The 16,379-nt window shown below is 42.5% G+C and overlaps 1 protein-coding gene across 1 annotated transcript in view; it reads left to right on the top strand.

Annotated features, from left to right (window-relative positions):
* The window catches only part of fasn (fatty acid synthase), a 71,018-nt gene that overhangs the window by 32,447 nt on the left and 22,192 nt on the right, over nucleotides 1-16,379 (top strand). The window contains 6 exon segments of the mRNA XM_028475419.1: nucleotides 844-1,160; nucleotides 9,903-10,298; nucleotides 10,370-10,534; nucleotides 12,067-12,182; nucleotides 14,489-14,631; nucleotides 16,116-16,319. Of these exon segments, the coding sequence (XP_028331220.1) occupies nucleotides 844-1,160; nucleotides 9,903-10,298; nucleotides 10,370-10,534; nucleotides 12,067-12,182; nucleotides 14,489-14,631; nucleotides 16,116-16,319 (1,341 nt within the window).

Here is a 16,379-nt window from a genome sequence, read left to right as displayed (position 1 = left end):
ACAGAAATATACAGTGCAGGAAGAGGCAGAAAGCTCCAAGAGCTTAAATAATAATTAAAACACCACACACAAACTCAAACAACTATATTCAATACTTTACCTTTCTCCAATATAAATCTAGTTCAAATAAAATGCAGAATAAAATGTCTGAGCCGGCGCTTATTGTTACTTTGTGCACTGATACTGGTTGCTCTCTTTATTTGTAATACAGTATAACAAACATGATAAAAAAAAACTAACTTTAGAGAAAAAAGTAACTGGTAAATCTTTGCCAGACAGTGCATGGCAGGCCAATGTGGAGCCCTAGCCCTCACCCTGGACAGAGTGGGGGGTGTTAGGGGCAACGGGGGGAATGCGTAAAGAAGCAAGCGTGGCCAATCGTGTGGTAGTGCATCTACGCCGAGGGGAGCATCCGTGCTGCGCTTTTTACAATTACATTTTCAATTATCCATCTTCAATTACAACTTCATTACGATTACATTGACTTGCATTTTTTTCCAGTTAAATTAAAATTATTATTATAATTTTTCCCCTGAAAGTCAATTACAATTTTGTTCTCAAATGATAAAGTTCAGTTACAGTTAATCACAATTACTGAACCTTTAATTACATTGTAAATTACAATTTTTATATGATTTCCATGCCAATTATAATTACAAATTATCTGAACTCAATTACAATGCAATTGCAATTACAGCAGCGACATGTTTTTTCAACTACAATAACAATTATGATTAAGTCATAATTGTAATTGTGTAATTGGTAATTAATTACAATTATAATTGAACCCAACCCTGATGTAAATTTTATGGTATCATAATGGAATAAACTTTGTGGTTTCAGGTCTGATTGGGAGACTGCAGCAGAAGATGGCTCCACATGGCATCCACCTGCCCATCCCTGACCTTCCACATGAGTCCTGCAGCGCTCCTCTGAAGGACTCGTCCTCGGAGCCGGGTCTGCTTCAGCTGCTCGAGACACTCTGCATGCTGGAGCTGAACGGAAACCTGCGTTCAGAGTTCGACCAGGTGGTGCAGAGAGAGCGAGACTGCCTGCTACAGGACCCTCTGCTCCACGGTCTGCTCCACAGCCCGGCCCTCAAACACTGCCTGGATCTCACCTTAGAGAACAGCACACCAGGAAAGATCAAAGTCGTGGAGGTAAGAATAAAATCCAAATCCAAACTCTCTGAAAGTCCTGAACTTAACTTTATTTACTTCTATAGCACCTTTCATACATAGGACATGTAGCCAGACAGCAGAGATCAATAAAAAGTTTTGTCTAAGGAAATGAAATCAATTCAATGGAGAGGCAATCGAAAGTATAAAAACGTGGATTAAAAACATAATTTAAAAGAAATGATTATTGGGTGTGAAAAGCCAAATGAAATAGACGTGTATTTAGTTTTCTTTTAAAAACATTAGTGGAACTGGATAAAATGAATGTGGAGGGAGATTGAGTTCCAGAATTAGGAAAATAAAAACAAGACGCCCTCTCCTCGGGGCAGGTAGGTCACGCGTGGAACATTTAGAAGTGAGGCAGTCAAGGATCTGAGAGATCTATTAGGGACATAAAACCAGAGGAGGTTTGTAATGTATGGGGGAGCAAGGCCATTTATAGCTTTAAAAACAATTAAAAGAACATTAAAATCAATTCTAAAAGACACTGGGAGCCAATGCAGAGTTTTTAAAAGAGGGATGATGTGCTGGCTAAAATTCTTGCATCAGAGTTCCGGATGAGTTGTAGTTTTTTTTTAATTGAATTTTGGGGTCGTCCAGTAAAAAGAGAGTTACAGTAACCTAAACGGCTGGTGATAAAAGCATGGGTTAAAATTTCAGCGTCTTTTTGAGTAAAAAAGGTCTCATTTTGGCAATGTTTCTGAGGTGAAAAAAAGATGTACATGTGACCTTATTAAAATGTGGGATAAAATTCAAGTCAGATTCTAAAATCACCCCCAATTTTGTGATGCTTGTTTGAATGTAACTGTTAAAACTTCCCAGTTTGGATTGTATTTGCTCTCGTTTTTGTCTGTTACCAATTAAAAGATTTTTTGTCATTTAATTTTAAAAAGTTCTCGCTCATCCATGCATTAATGGTTCATACATGCAAATCAGTCACTTTTCGGCGAAATTCGGTGTTTTTAACTCAAAATAGGTAATTTATGGGAATTGTACATATCCAATTTTTTTTTTCTGGGGGTCGTCATAGGTTGTTTACCGCTCCCTGCATGCTGGAGGTTTGATCCGTGCCACATGTATCTAGCGTACACAAACATATGTAATTTTCTATATATTACTCCACAGCTGACTAATATGTGAGCGCATAGCCCTCAGCGCTCGCGCTCCGTATGGAGTGAACTAGACTGGTTTCACTTGACCGGAAAAACACTCAGACGCTTATCAGGTATGTAGGGCCCTATATCTATCACGTTAAGGAATCATTTAATCGGCCATTAAAAACTGAATCCACTGAAAGTGACATAATGTGAATGAAAGCCATCATCATAATGGGGATGTTGATTAATTCCCCCGCCCCGCACCAGAGCTAACCATGTCTAATCGGCCACCCGCAACACCGACTAAACTGCCAAAAAAAAAAATGCAACTTTTGTGTTTGTGAAGCTCCACCCGTTTCTGGTGAAGCTACAAACAGGGAGGGAGGTGCTGAGCAGCCTCCGTCAGCTTCACCTGCTGAGTGTTTAATATGAACAACATCTCATCAGAGCTACAGAAGATCTGTGCAAGAAGTTGTTGTGTTGTTGTTGACGAGACTGATTCCAGAGATTGTAGAGTCTGAAACATCATAGATGTCTATTTATTTTTGTCTAATCATCTGGAATAATATCATCAGGATAATTTAAATTAGGTTATTTTAAACTAAGTTGATCAAAACTTAGTAGAACTGCACAGATTCAGTAAACCATTGATCCATGAGAGGACATTGGGTGACGTTAATGCTGCTCTCATATATACATCTTCATATGATATATGATTATAAATAATGAAGAAGGAGCAGTAAGAATAATCAATGTCAGCACAATCTATACCTACCTTTTAATTGGAGCTTACACTGGGTTTTAAATTACACTTTTATTTTGACATACATTTCTGTTTAATTATTGTTGTTCTTCTTTTTTCATTTTGTTTACTCATAGGAGTTGAAAACCAATATTTTCTGAAAAAAAATTATCAAGTTTCTTTTAAAAAAAACAGAATAAAAATTAACAATGTGGACAACAGAATTCGAAGGAAAAAAAATGAAGTTTGGAAAAAAAATGTATTATAGTGCCCTATGTAATTCCTGTTAATGTTTGCTAGTTAATTCAATTCAACTTTATTTATATAGCGCAGAATACAACAAAGTCATCTCAAAGCACTCAGCAATATAATATAATTCAGAAAGAAAGAAAGAACCCACGATGAAAGAGCAGTGCAGCTGAGAACAAAGCAAAGCAGTGGAGAAAGAGAGAGTGGCTGGTAAACGGCTCATAGATCAACAAAGAAAGCTTACGAGGCTTGTTCAGACCAAAAGAGGAAAGAAACGAGGCTCATGATGGAAAATGTTAAAAGGACTATAAAACCAGTAGCTCAGCTGCAATGGTGTTAAGTAACAAAGCCAATAACTGTACAAATGTTAGCTACTTTTACTTTAACATCACAATTCTTCATATATATATATATATATATATATACTGTATATATATATATATATTTTTTTTTTTCACAAACCACAACTTGAGTGGCGGGAATACATGTTTTTTTTTTTTTTTGCTTGAAGAAAATAGTGTATTTTGCCTTAATGTACTCTTCAGAGTGTTCAAGATTGCTTAATTTATTTGTTCAAATCAAAAAGATTCTCTGGGATTGGATCCCGTACGATGTTTTTTTTTGGCCACCTTCTTCACACGCCTTTGGCGTTTGCTTGTCTGATGGTTGGAGTTGCATGCAGTAAGAGAATGCAGAGAATCAGGGTCATTGGGGAAGACGGGGAGATATAACTGGATGTCGTCAGCATATTTATGATAGTTGATGTTATGTTGTCTGATGATATTTCCGAGTTGTAGCATGTAAAGGGAGAATAAAACGAGACCAAGAATGTTTCTTTGTGGGATACCATGGTTGAAATCATGATGCTGCAACACGCAAGACCCAAGGCTGAAAGAGAACTGTCGGTTAAAAAGACGAGAGCTAAATCAGGCTAAAACAAGGTCGGAGAGACCGGCCCATTTCACACCCTGTTCCTCTGTCAGGCTTTCTCTGATTTATTTTTTTTTTTTCTGTTGTCTGCACATGCTGTCAAAGGTCAACACTACAAAAAGTGCAATCATTATGAGACAGCAATGCATGTTTTGTTATTGCAACAAAAAGAAATTGATTTATTTTATTGCTTAATTGTGACCATCACCAGCCCTCCCTAAGGAAGGGTAAGAAATATTTTATTATAGGGAGGATATAAAAGGGAGAGCAGTGTTACACCTAAGTGAAGAGGGAGGGGGAGGGGGAGGGGAAAGGGAGCAGGGAGGAGAGAGTCATGGTAGGAAATAGATAGGGTGGGGAAGAATAGATTGTTTTACAGTGAGGGTGAGATGTGAAGTTGTAGAATATATTGTGCTTAATATGTTGTATAATCAAGCCAGTATAGTGACAAGTGTGAAGCTTAGCTATAATGGTGGTGGCTGTGGACAGGGGGGATGAGTGAGTGGTAGTACCTAAAGCAGGTATTTGGGATTAACGTGTCTAAAGTTAAGCCCAGTATGAGTTTTATCCCACATCCCAAGGCGTGCCAGTGCATCGTATACCAGTATATGTGCAAAAAACCCCGGGCCCGCAGATGCAGCCAGGCCAGCAGAAAGAGTGGGGGCCAGGGAGCCCCAGGCCACCCCCCCACGGCCGAGCAACCCCCCAGACGCCCCCAAGATCCCAGGCTGAGAGGCAGCCACCGCCCCCCACACACACACATCCGAGGAAGCCCCAAACCGCCGAGCACCCAACGCATCCCGCCCCCCCCACCCACCCACACCCAAGCACCCAACCCCCGAGAGGAGGGCCCAGAGAGCCCCCCGCCCGAGACCCCAGCAACGGAGCCAAGGCCCACGCCCAGCAGACGGCCAGAGCCATGCCGAAAGGCAGTCAGCGGGCGCCCGCCGGCGGGCCCAGAGCCAGCAGGGACCAGACCCCAGGCCAGAAGGACCCGGAACGGAAGCAGCACCAAGAGCAGCGCCCCCAGGGACAGCGACCATGCACCCCAGAGCGCCTTTCCTTGATACCACCCGCGAGATGAGCCCTAGACAGTGCCCCCCACCCCCCCCACCAAAGGGCCCAGCCACACCGCAGAGCCCGGGCCACCCGGCGCCGCACCCACAGGCATGGTAGGGCACAGCCTGCACCACCTGCCCCGGAAGACCCCCGCCAGGACTGGCCCAGCCAGCCGGCCAGGCCCGCCGGACCCCAAGGGCACCACCGCAGGACAGGGAACCCCCAAGGGCGCGCCCCCCCACCCCTGCCCACGAACAGGCCACAACCCAGCAAGACCGCACAGCCCCAGACGGTGCAAGAACAGCAGCCCAGGCCCCGCCCCACCAGGCTGGCACTGCCCGGAGAGACCCCGTAAAGAGAGCTCCCAGCAACACCATGACATAGCACCCTCCACAGGTGGGCTGCCCTGCCCCCCCCCCCCCCCCCCCCCCCCGACGAGAGAGGACGCCACCAACCACCCAGGCAGGGCCACCCCGCCAGCCACGGACCGACAGGCAGGAGAATCCATGCACCCCCAGCCCGGCACCGCAACCCCACACCAACGTCGCCAGCAGAGCACCCCCCTCCCACGGAGGCCACCCCCAATCACCCACGCGCCGACACGAGACAACCCCGATGCCAGCACAGCCCGGAGGACAGCGGGCCCCAGCCATTAGCCCCTCCCCGCGCAAGGCGGCGCGACACCCCGCTGAACGGCGGTCAGTCCCCGGGCAGACGGCGGGGGGGGGGGGCGCGCCCCGAGACGCCAAACCCAAAGACCCACCCCCGGGACACCCCCGCCCAGACACGGCACCCACGGGGCCCTGCGCCCCCAGCCAGCAGACCAATCGCTTCCGATGCGGATCCGCCAGGACAGGAGCCACTGGCTGCGCTCCCACACACACACACCCAGCACGACCCAGGGGAGGCCCCAGCGCGGGCAAGGCCCCACAACTCACCCTTCCCTCCCCCGAAGCTACACAAGCCGGCCCCTGCGGTCCCTCATGTGAGCCCCCGGGGAGGGGGCAGCCCGGCCCACCATGCCAGCGGCACCCTCAGCGAAGGCGCGCCCCAGGGAACCAGGCCAAGACGCCCAGACCGGCCGCCGGAGCAACCCACCGCAACACCCCGCCACCCAACAACCCAGGACGCAAGCGCCGCCCCCAAGAGTTGCCACTCGAAGCCATGAACCCCACCACCCCAGGCCCCCAGACGAGCCAACCCCCGAGCCACCCACCTGGCGCAGCCACACCCGCCCCCCAAGCGAAGGCCACAGCCCCCCCACCAGCATCCCGGGCCGACAGGAGCCCCCCACACCAAACCCAACGGGAGAGCAGGCGCAGAGCGAAGGCGGAGGAGGCGGGGAGGACGAGACAGGGGGACAGAGAGCAAGAGGAAAGAGTGGCAGAGAAACACGCAGGCCCCAAGGGCCACCCAGATGTGCACGAAGGGGGCAGGAGAGCAACACCAAACCGCACTGGGACCACGAGAGCACCCGAAAGGGACGCACGCCCCCGCAGAGGCACCCAAAACACCCCAGCAACCCACTCAAGCCACCCAGGTCAAGGCCACCCCACAAGCCCATGGAGGTCCAGGGCTACAGTTAGATCAGTGTGTTATTAAAGAGTGGTGCTGGCAGTTGCTTGCAGGCTAGATCATCAGGCTAAAAATGAAAAATCGAGATTCAATGCAATTAGAAATGGAGTCCAAAGCAGGTTATTTTATTTTTTCTGAGAGCAGACATCTTTTCCATGGAAATAAATTCTATGAGGAGATTTCGCCATTGGTTTATGCTTAATGATTTTTTATCTTTCCAATTCAGTAATATTGTTTTTTTTTTTGCTATGGCGAGTGCCGCAAGGCTGGATTGTGATTGGTCTCCTAACAGACATAGATTTGGAGATAGAGGAACCCTGCAGTCCAAAATGGAGGACAGTTTTTCAGTGATTAGAAACCAAAACTGTTGAACTGGCAAACAAAACCATACAGCATGTAAATATGAATCAGCTGTTCACTGGGTGCACTGAGAGCAGATGTCTGTTGGGGAGAAGCCCATTTTATACATTTTCTGTTGGGTAATGTGGGATCTGTGGAGGACTTGTGTTGAATTACTAGTTTTTAATTGAACATTTGTAATGTCCAGGGCTTTCCACCACGCAGTCAGGGTGGAGGCAATCAGTGGGTTTTTAAAGCAGTTATGACGTTTGAGGGTCGCAGTGATAAAAGGGAGATCAGAGAGTTTAATATGTTTGCAGTCTAGCTGTTCTATTTCTAGCCAGGTGTTGTGGTATTCTTTTGGTTTTAGCCATTCTGTTAAATATAGAATTTGGTTTGCTAGGTAATAATGCATGAAATTAGGGGCTTCCAACCCACCCTCGCTTTTATTTTTTTGAAGAGTTGAAAGGCTTATTTTTGGTTTTTTATTCCTAGCATAGAATTTTGTAATTTCAGAATCTAATCTTTTGAACCATTGTGTTGGTGGTTTCAGTGGGATCATAGAGAACAGATTTTAGGTAAGATTTTCATTTTAACTGAGGCTATTCTGCCAAGTAGTGAGATGGGGAGATTGTTCCATCTCCGCAGGGTCTTCTGTGACTTTATCCAACAGCAGATCCAGGTTCAGTTTGATTAATTCATTTAGGTTTGGTGATATATTTAAGCCTAGATATTTAATTGTATTTGTGGGGGAGGGGTATTGTGGGTTTTGGGTTGCTGGGTACCATGAATTTTTTGTTAAAGGGAGGATTGATGATTTTGACCAGTTAATGGAATAGTCTGATAATTTAGAGAAGCTGTTTATTAGTTTAAATACTTCTTCTAATGAGGATTGGGGTTTGTTAAGGTGGAAAAAAGGAAGGTTACCTCGTTTTGGCTTGTAAAGACACCCTCTGCGTTTGGCAACTGAAGACGACCAGACTGAAGAGTTGGTGAATTAATAAAAAATGATTTTATTCTAAACTAAATAAAAAGAGTACAAAGTGGAACAAAAATTGGTGACCGCCCGGCCAGGCGATCCGAACACAGAGAGCGCGACACAATACTAAACCATCACGTATATCTCCCCTTAGTCCCCCCTCCCTCCTCCCCCCGGGAGATAGGGATAGAGAGAGAGGGAGGAGGGAAGGACAGAGGGTGAAAAGAAAGACAGTTTCTTCTTGAGTCAAAACAGCCAGTTCTCTTGGTATCTGCTGATTGCATGGGAGTGGGGGTGTGTGCGTTTATGTGTTTGTGTGTGTGAATGGATGTGTATGGGGTGTGTATGTATGACTGTGAGTGTGTGTAAGCATGTGAGTGCGTACACAGAGGGTGCCTGAAATCTCGACTTGTGAGATTTCAGTATTGTTTTGGGAAGACATCATGTGCTTTTGAGAAGGTGGCCTGACCCAGAGTGAAAAGCAAAGTTGAAGACATAAAAAATAACACAATGGAAAGTTACAACCCAAGGCTTAAGGATTTAAATATATGAGTAAATATATTATTAAACATAACTAATAATTTTGCCACAACAGGTTCTTCCAGATAGAGTAAAATATCATCTGCATAAAGATTAATTTTGTGTTCTGAGATGGATGAGTGGATTCCTTTATTGACAGAGTTCTGACGAACAGCTGCTGCGAGATGTTCAACAAATATTGCAAAAAGCAAAGGTGAGAGTGGGCAACCTTGTCTGGTTCCCCTCTGCAGTGTGAAGCTTTGGGATGTTATTTTGTTTGTGGTTACTGAGGCCTTAGGTTTAGAGTATAGGGTGGAGATCCATTGTATGAATGATTCTCCAAAGCCAAATTTGCCAAGGACAGCAAGGAGGAACGACCAGTTGACTCTATCGAATGCTTTTTCTGCGTCTAGTGACAAGATTATTGTTTTCTTTTTAGAGTTCTGTGCCATGTTGATCAAATTAAACAGCCTTCTAACATTGTCTGTGGAGTGTCTATTTTTAATAAATCCTGTCTGGTCTTGGTATATAATTGACTGTACGACTTTCTCTAACCTGGAAGTGAGTGCTTTGGAAATAATTTTTGTCTGTGTTAATAAGTGAGATGGGTTTTTGTCTGGTTTAAGTAGTAATTTATTGTTTGCTGTATTCATGTGGCCTACTACGTAACCTTTATTTTTAATCTCTGTTACTACTCTGAAAAAGAGCGGAGCCAGCATTGACTAGAAATGTTTTAGGAATTCAGCAGGGAACCCATCTGGACCTGGTGCTTTGCCTGTTGACATGCTGTCCAAAGCATTTTGTAGTTCTTGTAAGGTTAATGGTGAGTCTAAGGTGGTTTTCTGCTCTATGGTGAGCTGTAGTAGGTCTAAGTTATTGAGGAAGGTTTTAATATCTTCAGGGTCAGGGTTTAAGTTAGATGAGTATAAATTTTGATAATCATGAAAAATCTTATTAATGTCTTGAGGTTTAAAGTTTGACCTGAATTATCAGAGATTGCCGCTATGAAATAGATTTCTTCGTTGTGTTTAAGCTGATTTGCTAAATATTTGCCTGATTTATTATTGTAGTCAAAGTTTTTGTACCGTAATTGCTGCAAAATAAAATCTGTTTTTTTTTTTTAGATAAAATGATGTCCAGATTAAGTTTTGTATTTTGGAGTTTTTTCCATAAAAGTTCAGACGAGTTAGCTGCGTATTCTTCCGTAAGTTTCTTCATTTTTTCTGTTTTTTCAGGCTTTCTCTGATGATGGCCAGCTCTTCTCTCGTGTGGTGCCACTCCTCAACACCCAGCCCATGCTCCATGTGGACTACACAGCTACAGCCACCAGCCTGGATCTGCTGTCCTCTGTCCAGGCCAGCCTGCAGGAGCTGAATGTTGCTTCAGCTGAGTGGAACCCTTGGAGCAGCCCGGCTCCTGGAGGGGCCGTGTCAGAGGCAGACCTGGTCCTGTGTAATCAAGCTTTGGCTCCACTCAGGACAGATGCTGCGGTACTGGTGGCCAATCTGGCCTCTGCAGTTCAGCAGTGCGGCTTTGTTCTCCTCCACACTTTACTGAAAGGGGAAACTCTGGGGGAGACTGTTGCCTTCTTATGTGACACGGAGGAAAGCCACGCAGGGCTGCTCACTCAGGTTGGTCACGCTGTCTTTAGCTAATGCCGCCTTTCATTTCTGTTGTGTGACAAACGTTGTTTCTTCTTCAGACGGAGTGGGAGAGTGTATTTTCTGAGGCGTCGCTCACTGTGGTGGCCTTCAGGAGGTCTTTCTTTGGCTCTGCTCTGTTTCTCTGTCGCTGCCGCGCACCAAACCAACAGCCAGTTTTCCTTCCTGTGGACAGCACCGACTACGAGTGGGTGGATTCTCTGAAGGTTGGTTACTTCCATCTCACTCTGTTGTTATAATAAGCAGGACTTCTTCACTCATAGTGACTTCTTCACTATGGCTAGTGGTTTTCTAAATGTATTAGCCACCAGAGTTTTCTAAATACTTTTAAAATGATTTATTTATCAGGGACAATGCAATCAATAGTTACAATTAAGGTTTGCAGCTAGTGCAACACATAAAGAGCTTCTCGCTAGTGCTAATTCACAGCTCATGTCCCTGGTTGGGCCTTGCTACACAATTTACAATAATAAAATACACTACTACAGCATTTGTATAAAACTTTTTCAATCACACACGTACATATATAATCACACATACATTCACACAGACTCCGTGCTATTTACAAATGGGTACAACTTTGGTTTGTTTTCAGCGAAGACTTAACCCTAGAAGTGAACATTTTAAGCTGAGATATGGTTTTAAGTTCTGTGGGTAATGAGTTCTACAGCTTCGGACCTGAGTACGAAATGGCAGACTGACAGTCTTGCAGAGTGGAATCGTACAGTTGTGATTGATGGAGTTAACTCAGTTCATTTATACAGAGACATAACAATAACAGAGTTACTCAGGTGCTAGATTATTGACACATTTGATAGTTAGTGTGAGAAGCCACAACTTGCCAAAGTTTTCAAAGTTTAGCAGTTTATGCTTCTCAAGAATATTACAGTGATTTGTAGCGGATTGGCTTTTTGTCCATGATTTTTATTGCTTGATTGTATAATGATCCAATATGTTTAGTGGCTGTGGGAGCGGCAGTATGATATATGTGAGAATATCATAGCGTGCATGTACAGGAGGGCAGCCTGGTTTGGAATGTAATGTCTAATTAACTTAAAACAATTTAGATAACTGTATTGTTTGTGAAATTTTCTTGATATGTTTATCAAACTTCAGTTGGGGGTCAAGAACCATTCCAAAATAAACTTTTGTGTCTGTTTTGCTTTCTAATAAAAAAGAACATGGAAACAGATTTTATAATGTTTTGCACCAACTGATTTTCAGAATCAGATCAGAATCAGAAAGGATTTTATTCACCAGGTACAGTTTAAAAATGTCTGTTTACTTATACGGTGGTCACCTCTGTCAACCATTTATACGTGTGTGTTTGAGGCAGCCACATCAGTGTGGGATGTTTACCCATTTTTCCAAGGTATCAGTGGACAGCCATTTTGGAGGCATGTGGGGAGCAGTCAGAGGTGTAAAGAGTACTGATATATCCTAATCAAATTCAATTTCAATCAAGTAACAGTACTTTTACTTAAGTACAAGTAAGTCATACATAAATGAAGTGATGGTTCACGTTCCATTCTCCTCGATTTATCCACTAACTCCAGTCCTCTGAGTCTCATTCTGCTGAAGGTTTCTTCCTGTTCGAAGTTTGAGTTTTTCTCTCCATCATAGCTGCTCATGTGGAAATGATTTTTTTTTTCCTTGATATGAACCATATAATTACAGTTGGATTAAATCTAACTGATGTGTCATGACTGCTAACAGAGCGTGGCTGTGTGCATCATAGGTCATCATGGCAGAGTCGTCGGACAGCCCAGTGTGGTTGACTGCTTCTAAAGCTCACTGTGGCATTGTGGGGATGGTGAACTGTCTGCGACAGGAGCCTGCAGGCCACCGCATACGGTGAGTCATATTTACACCATCAACATAATAACGTAAAAGGAATTATCTCTAGACGTGAACTTTTTTCAATAAATATCAGATTAATAACTTCCCTTATTTTGTAATTGTAGAACTCACTCACACGTGCTGTCTCTTAGAGGAGAAAAGGACAAAAGTTGAACATATTGTGCAGATGTTTATTAATTAATGTGCCTATGTGGCATTTTTCATCAGCAAATTTAACCAGGAATTGTCTTTCTGGTAAGACTTTATTGAGTTAAAAATATTGAGATTTATATTGTATATCGCCATTTTGATGAAATATATTGAGATATGAGTTTTGGTCCATATCGCCCAGCCCTAGGCTAAATGAGTCCAATAACAGTGGTTTAACAGTGGTTAGTGGTTTGAATCCCACTCCTTGGTGCAAGAACTGAATAACAGCAACTCTTTGGTTCCACTGTTCAGGGCATATAGGGCTTTAGATGTAGCTTACCTCCAGCATAGTTTATACTACAGTCTGAATATATACAGATTGTCAGTGATGATGCAAAAGGCAGGAAATAGTGAATGGATACTCAAACGAGTCGAGACGGGTTCAGACACATCAGCTCCAAAGGCATTGAACATTTGAAATGTAAAACAGTTTATTATGCAGGAAGCCAATGGGTGTGTTTCACTGGATGTAAACAACATCTCTGTGTCCTCCAATATAAAACAGGATAGGAGACATTTGTTTACCTCAAACCTGCAGGACACACACTCTCCACTGGGGGTGTGAAAAAAAATCAATTTCACAATATATCTTTGGGTGCCGATTTGAAATCGATTTTATTATTTAAAAAAATCGATTTAAAAAAAAAATATATATATATAATTTAATCAATATGTTTGTGTATTTGTACAATATTTCGGTGGTTACAGTGCTTTCAATGTGTTGATATGGTTACTTGATGCACTTGATTTTAAGATGGTAGTGTGTAATGCCTGCAATATTTATGTATGCAGACATTTTATTTTCATAATAATCTGTTCAGATCAGAACAGATTATTATGATTAATATGATTATTATTATCCTATTGTGTCAGTGTTTAAACTGACACAATAGGATACATTAATTTTTCTTATTTTTGTGCATTATCAGTAACTCAGGGTGATTTATCCTTAATGTTCTCACTTAGAGTTGTTACGATGCCGTCATTATGTTGTCATGGTTACTTTGAGACTTCTACACAGTAGTTTCAGTGAAAAGAAGCTTGTTGCACTTTATTTTATGATGGCAGTGTGTAACACTGTATTTTTTTTTTCAGTGAAAATTTGCAAAAACACTAATAATAAATAATAAATACGATGTTTTGAAGCAAATAGTTTTGACTCAATTTGTCCTCTGAATGATCAATATCTTCTGATGAACATATACAGCAACTTGATTTTTCAACTCTATGTTTGATTTTGGTTAAAATATCGCAATATCGTTTCGTGACCCAAGCATCGCGATACATATCGTGTTGCAACAACCTTTCCAATACTGACCCCTACTCTCCACAGCCGTTGCTCGACAACGTCTTTCACACAGTAATAAAGATACGTGTGTTCAACCACACGGACAGAGGCAAAGTTTACATTGCATTATAATACTTTTGCCTTTCTTATGTTTAAATGCAAATTTGTCAAAAAATGCGGCCAGGGATTTGCATCATCATCATCAGCCTCTCTGATGGTGTTTTCTCTGCACTGTCTCCTATCTCATCCATGGTTCACTTTGGTCCACATAAGCAGCAGTAGTAGCTTGTTCTTCTTCTGGTGACGCTCCGAGAAAATAACCAGCATTCAAGACTGGTTTGTCGCGGTAAACTACGTTTAATCTGGTTGGTTGTCTATGATGTGATGCGTTTAAATGTTGTCTGGTCATTTTATTTTTGTAACAATTACAGTAACGTGAGTACTTTTAATCCATCACTCTCACCTCTGCAGACGAATACGGACAAAGCAGAGAGTGAAAGTGCTCTTGTTCCCCGTGAACACCGATGCTCTCATCTGTTGACATTTCTGATTGTGGAAATGTAGGAAGTTCCTACAGTTGCTTAATAAAAGCATCTTTCCATAAACAGATGTAAATGTGTCGTAAGTATGAGGAAAATAAAAACATTAATAATGTGTTGGCTCTGGGTTGGGTTTCGTCACTGCCCTGGGTTAGCGGTCGGGCTCAGAGAGCAAAATGCAGCCTGATCCACTCTATAAGAAGGACAAAGCAAACAGTACCACAGAGTATAAAGATATATCTTAATGCAGTTGTTCTAAACAGTTTATTTTCTCTTGTTATCAGCTGTATGTTCGTGTCCAACCTGAGCAGCTCATCAGAGGTTCCAAATCAGAAGTCTGTGCAGCCAATTTTGGACCAAGATCTGGTCATGAACGTTTACAGGGACGGACGATGGGGGAGCTTCAGACACCAGCTCATCACTAATGGTATTGACAATATTTACAATATTGTGTGTCTTATACGAGCTATCCTTGTATGATGAGGAGGGACATTAAACAGAATAAGCCAAAGCGATTGGGGAATAATTGTTGCCAAAGATTGAAAATGGTGAAAGAAATGAACTGATCTCCTTTAACTGCTGATCTCAGTCATTCAGCATGTAGTTTGAGTTTAGTAAATTGATGACCAAATGTCATCGATTGAACCAGGCTTTAAAGTTCTGATTTCTTTTAGTGTGTCATTAAGAAATGACATCCTTCAAACAGAGAATAATCAGGTTTATCATTCAAAAAACTGTGTACACTTAGATCATTCTACGAAACGGTTACAGTTCACTTTATCTATCCCTGAGGGGCAGTTCAGTTTCTACAGTCCACCACTACAGACATAGGCTGTGTTCGAATCGGTACACTCCGTACTATACACTACGAACTCAACGAGTATACTGTCTACTATATATTATTAGTGTAATGAGAATGGTGAGCGTTCCCACTGAAGTATACTTCCAAGTTTCCCAAGATACATTTGGAACCTACAACAACAAAACCTGAATCACACTGAGGCTTTGAAAGTTCTGAAAACATTTTAAGTGAGAAAGTGAGCAAGTAGAATATCAACATGGAGACCCTCCATTGTGCTACGGACAAAACTTCTGGTTAACTTCAAAACAAGATCCCTATTTACAAAATGATTAAAAACTCATGGAAGACAAGAAAAGATGCTTTTATTTTGAAAGGGGGATGTTTGACTTTTAACTTGAAGCCAGTCCCAGGACTATTTTACGTTCAGCTCGCAATTCATCATGGGGTGGTTGAATACAACTAGTGTGCCCACCGTGCATACTTCAAAAATGTTCTCATATAGTATACATCTGGGTATTTCTCGCATACTCGCATATGAACGCACTACATAGTACGTTAGTGTGCGATTTCAAACACAGCCTTAGACACAATCCTCTCATTAATCAATGAAACCAGCAGGTATTATATATGAGGATGTGTAAGAATAAATGGACTAAATAACACTGAAATAAATAAAATACCCAATAAATACAAGAATAATACCAATATTACATGAAAGAATAACTGGAATAAGGGTCAGTATTCTTTAATTGTGTTACATTGCTCAGTACCAGCATCCATTTGCAATAGAATGAGTAGAATTATACATTTACCTGCATGAACAAATACTTTTATAAATAGATAACACCAAACACATGGCAATTTACGTTCCACAAATGCTCATTTGTGTGAACACAAGTGATGTTCCACAACACTAACTTGATCTTTTTGGTACCGCAAGAACGAAATTAAACCATAGCAATCAAAATATGGACCTGTTTTAGATCTCTGAGCTCTTTCAGTTCCAATACATCCTAATCTAATAGCTGTGTCAGTATCCAGCTCTATAGATGTGTAGCAACAAAGTCGTTTCCAAAACCAAGTGTGTAATACTTTGCTGTGTTTTTTAGATGGAAATGAAGCGTTGACAGATGCAGCCTATGTCAACGTGTTGACTCGAGGGGACCTGTCGTCTCTACGCTGGATCGCCTCCCCGCTCTGCCATTTCGTGCCCACCAACCCGAGCGTTCAGTTGTGTCACGTCTACTACAGTTCACTCAACTTCCGAGACATAATGTTGGCAACTGGCAAACTTCCTCCAGATGCTATTCCAGGTACAACAGCCAGCTGAGTATTGCGGTTTGGCCTTTTGTTGTTTTTCCAAAGAACTCAAA

Source organism: Gouania willdenowi, chromosome 19, assembly GCF_900634775.1.
Source record: "Gouania willdenowi chromosome 19, fGouWil2.1, whole genome shotgun sequence".
Lineage (NCBI taxonomy): Eukaryota > Metazoa > Chordata > Actinopteri > Blenniiformes > Gobiesocidae > Gouania > Gouania willdenowi.
Note: the sequence above shows the minus strand (reverse complement) of the source record. Positions and strands in the feature narration are given on the sequence as shown.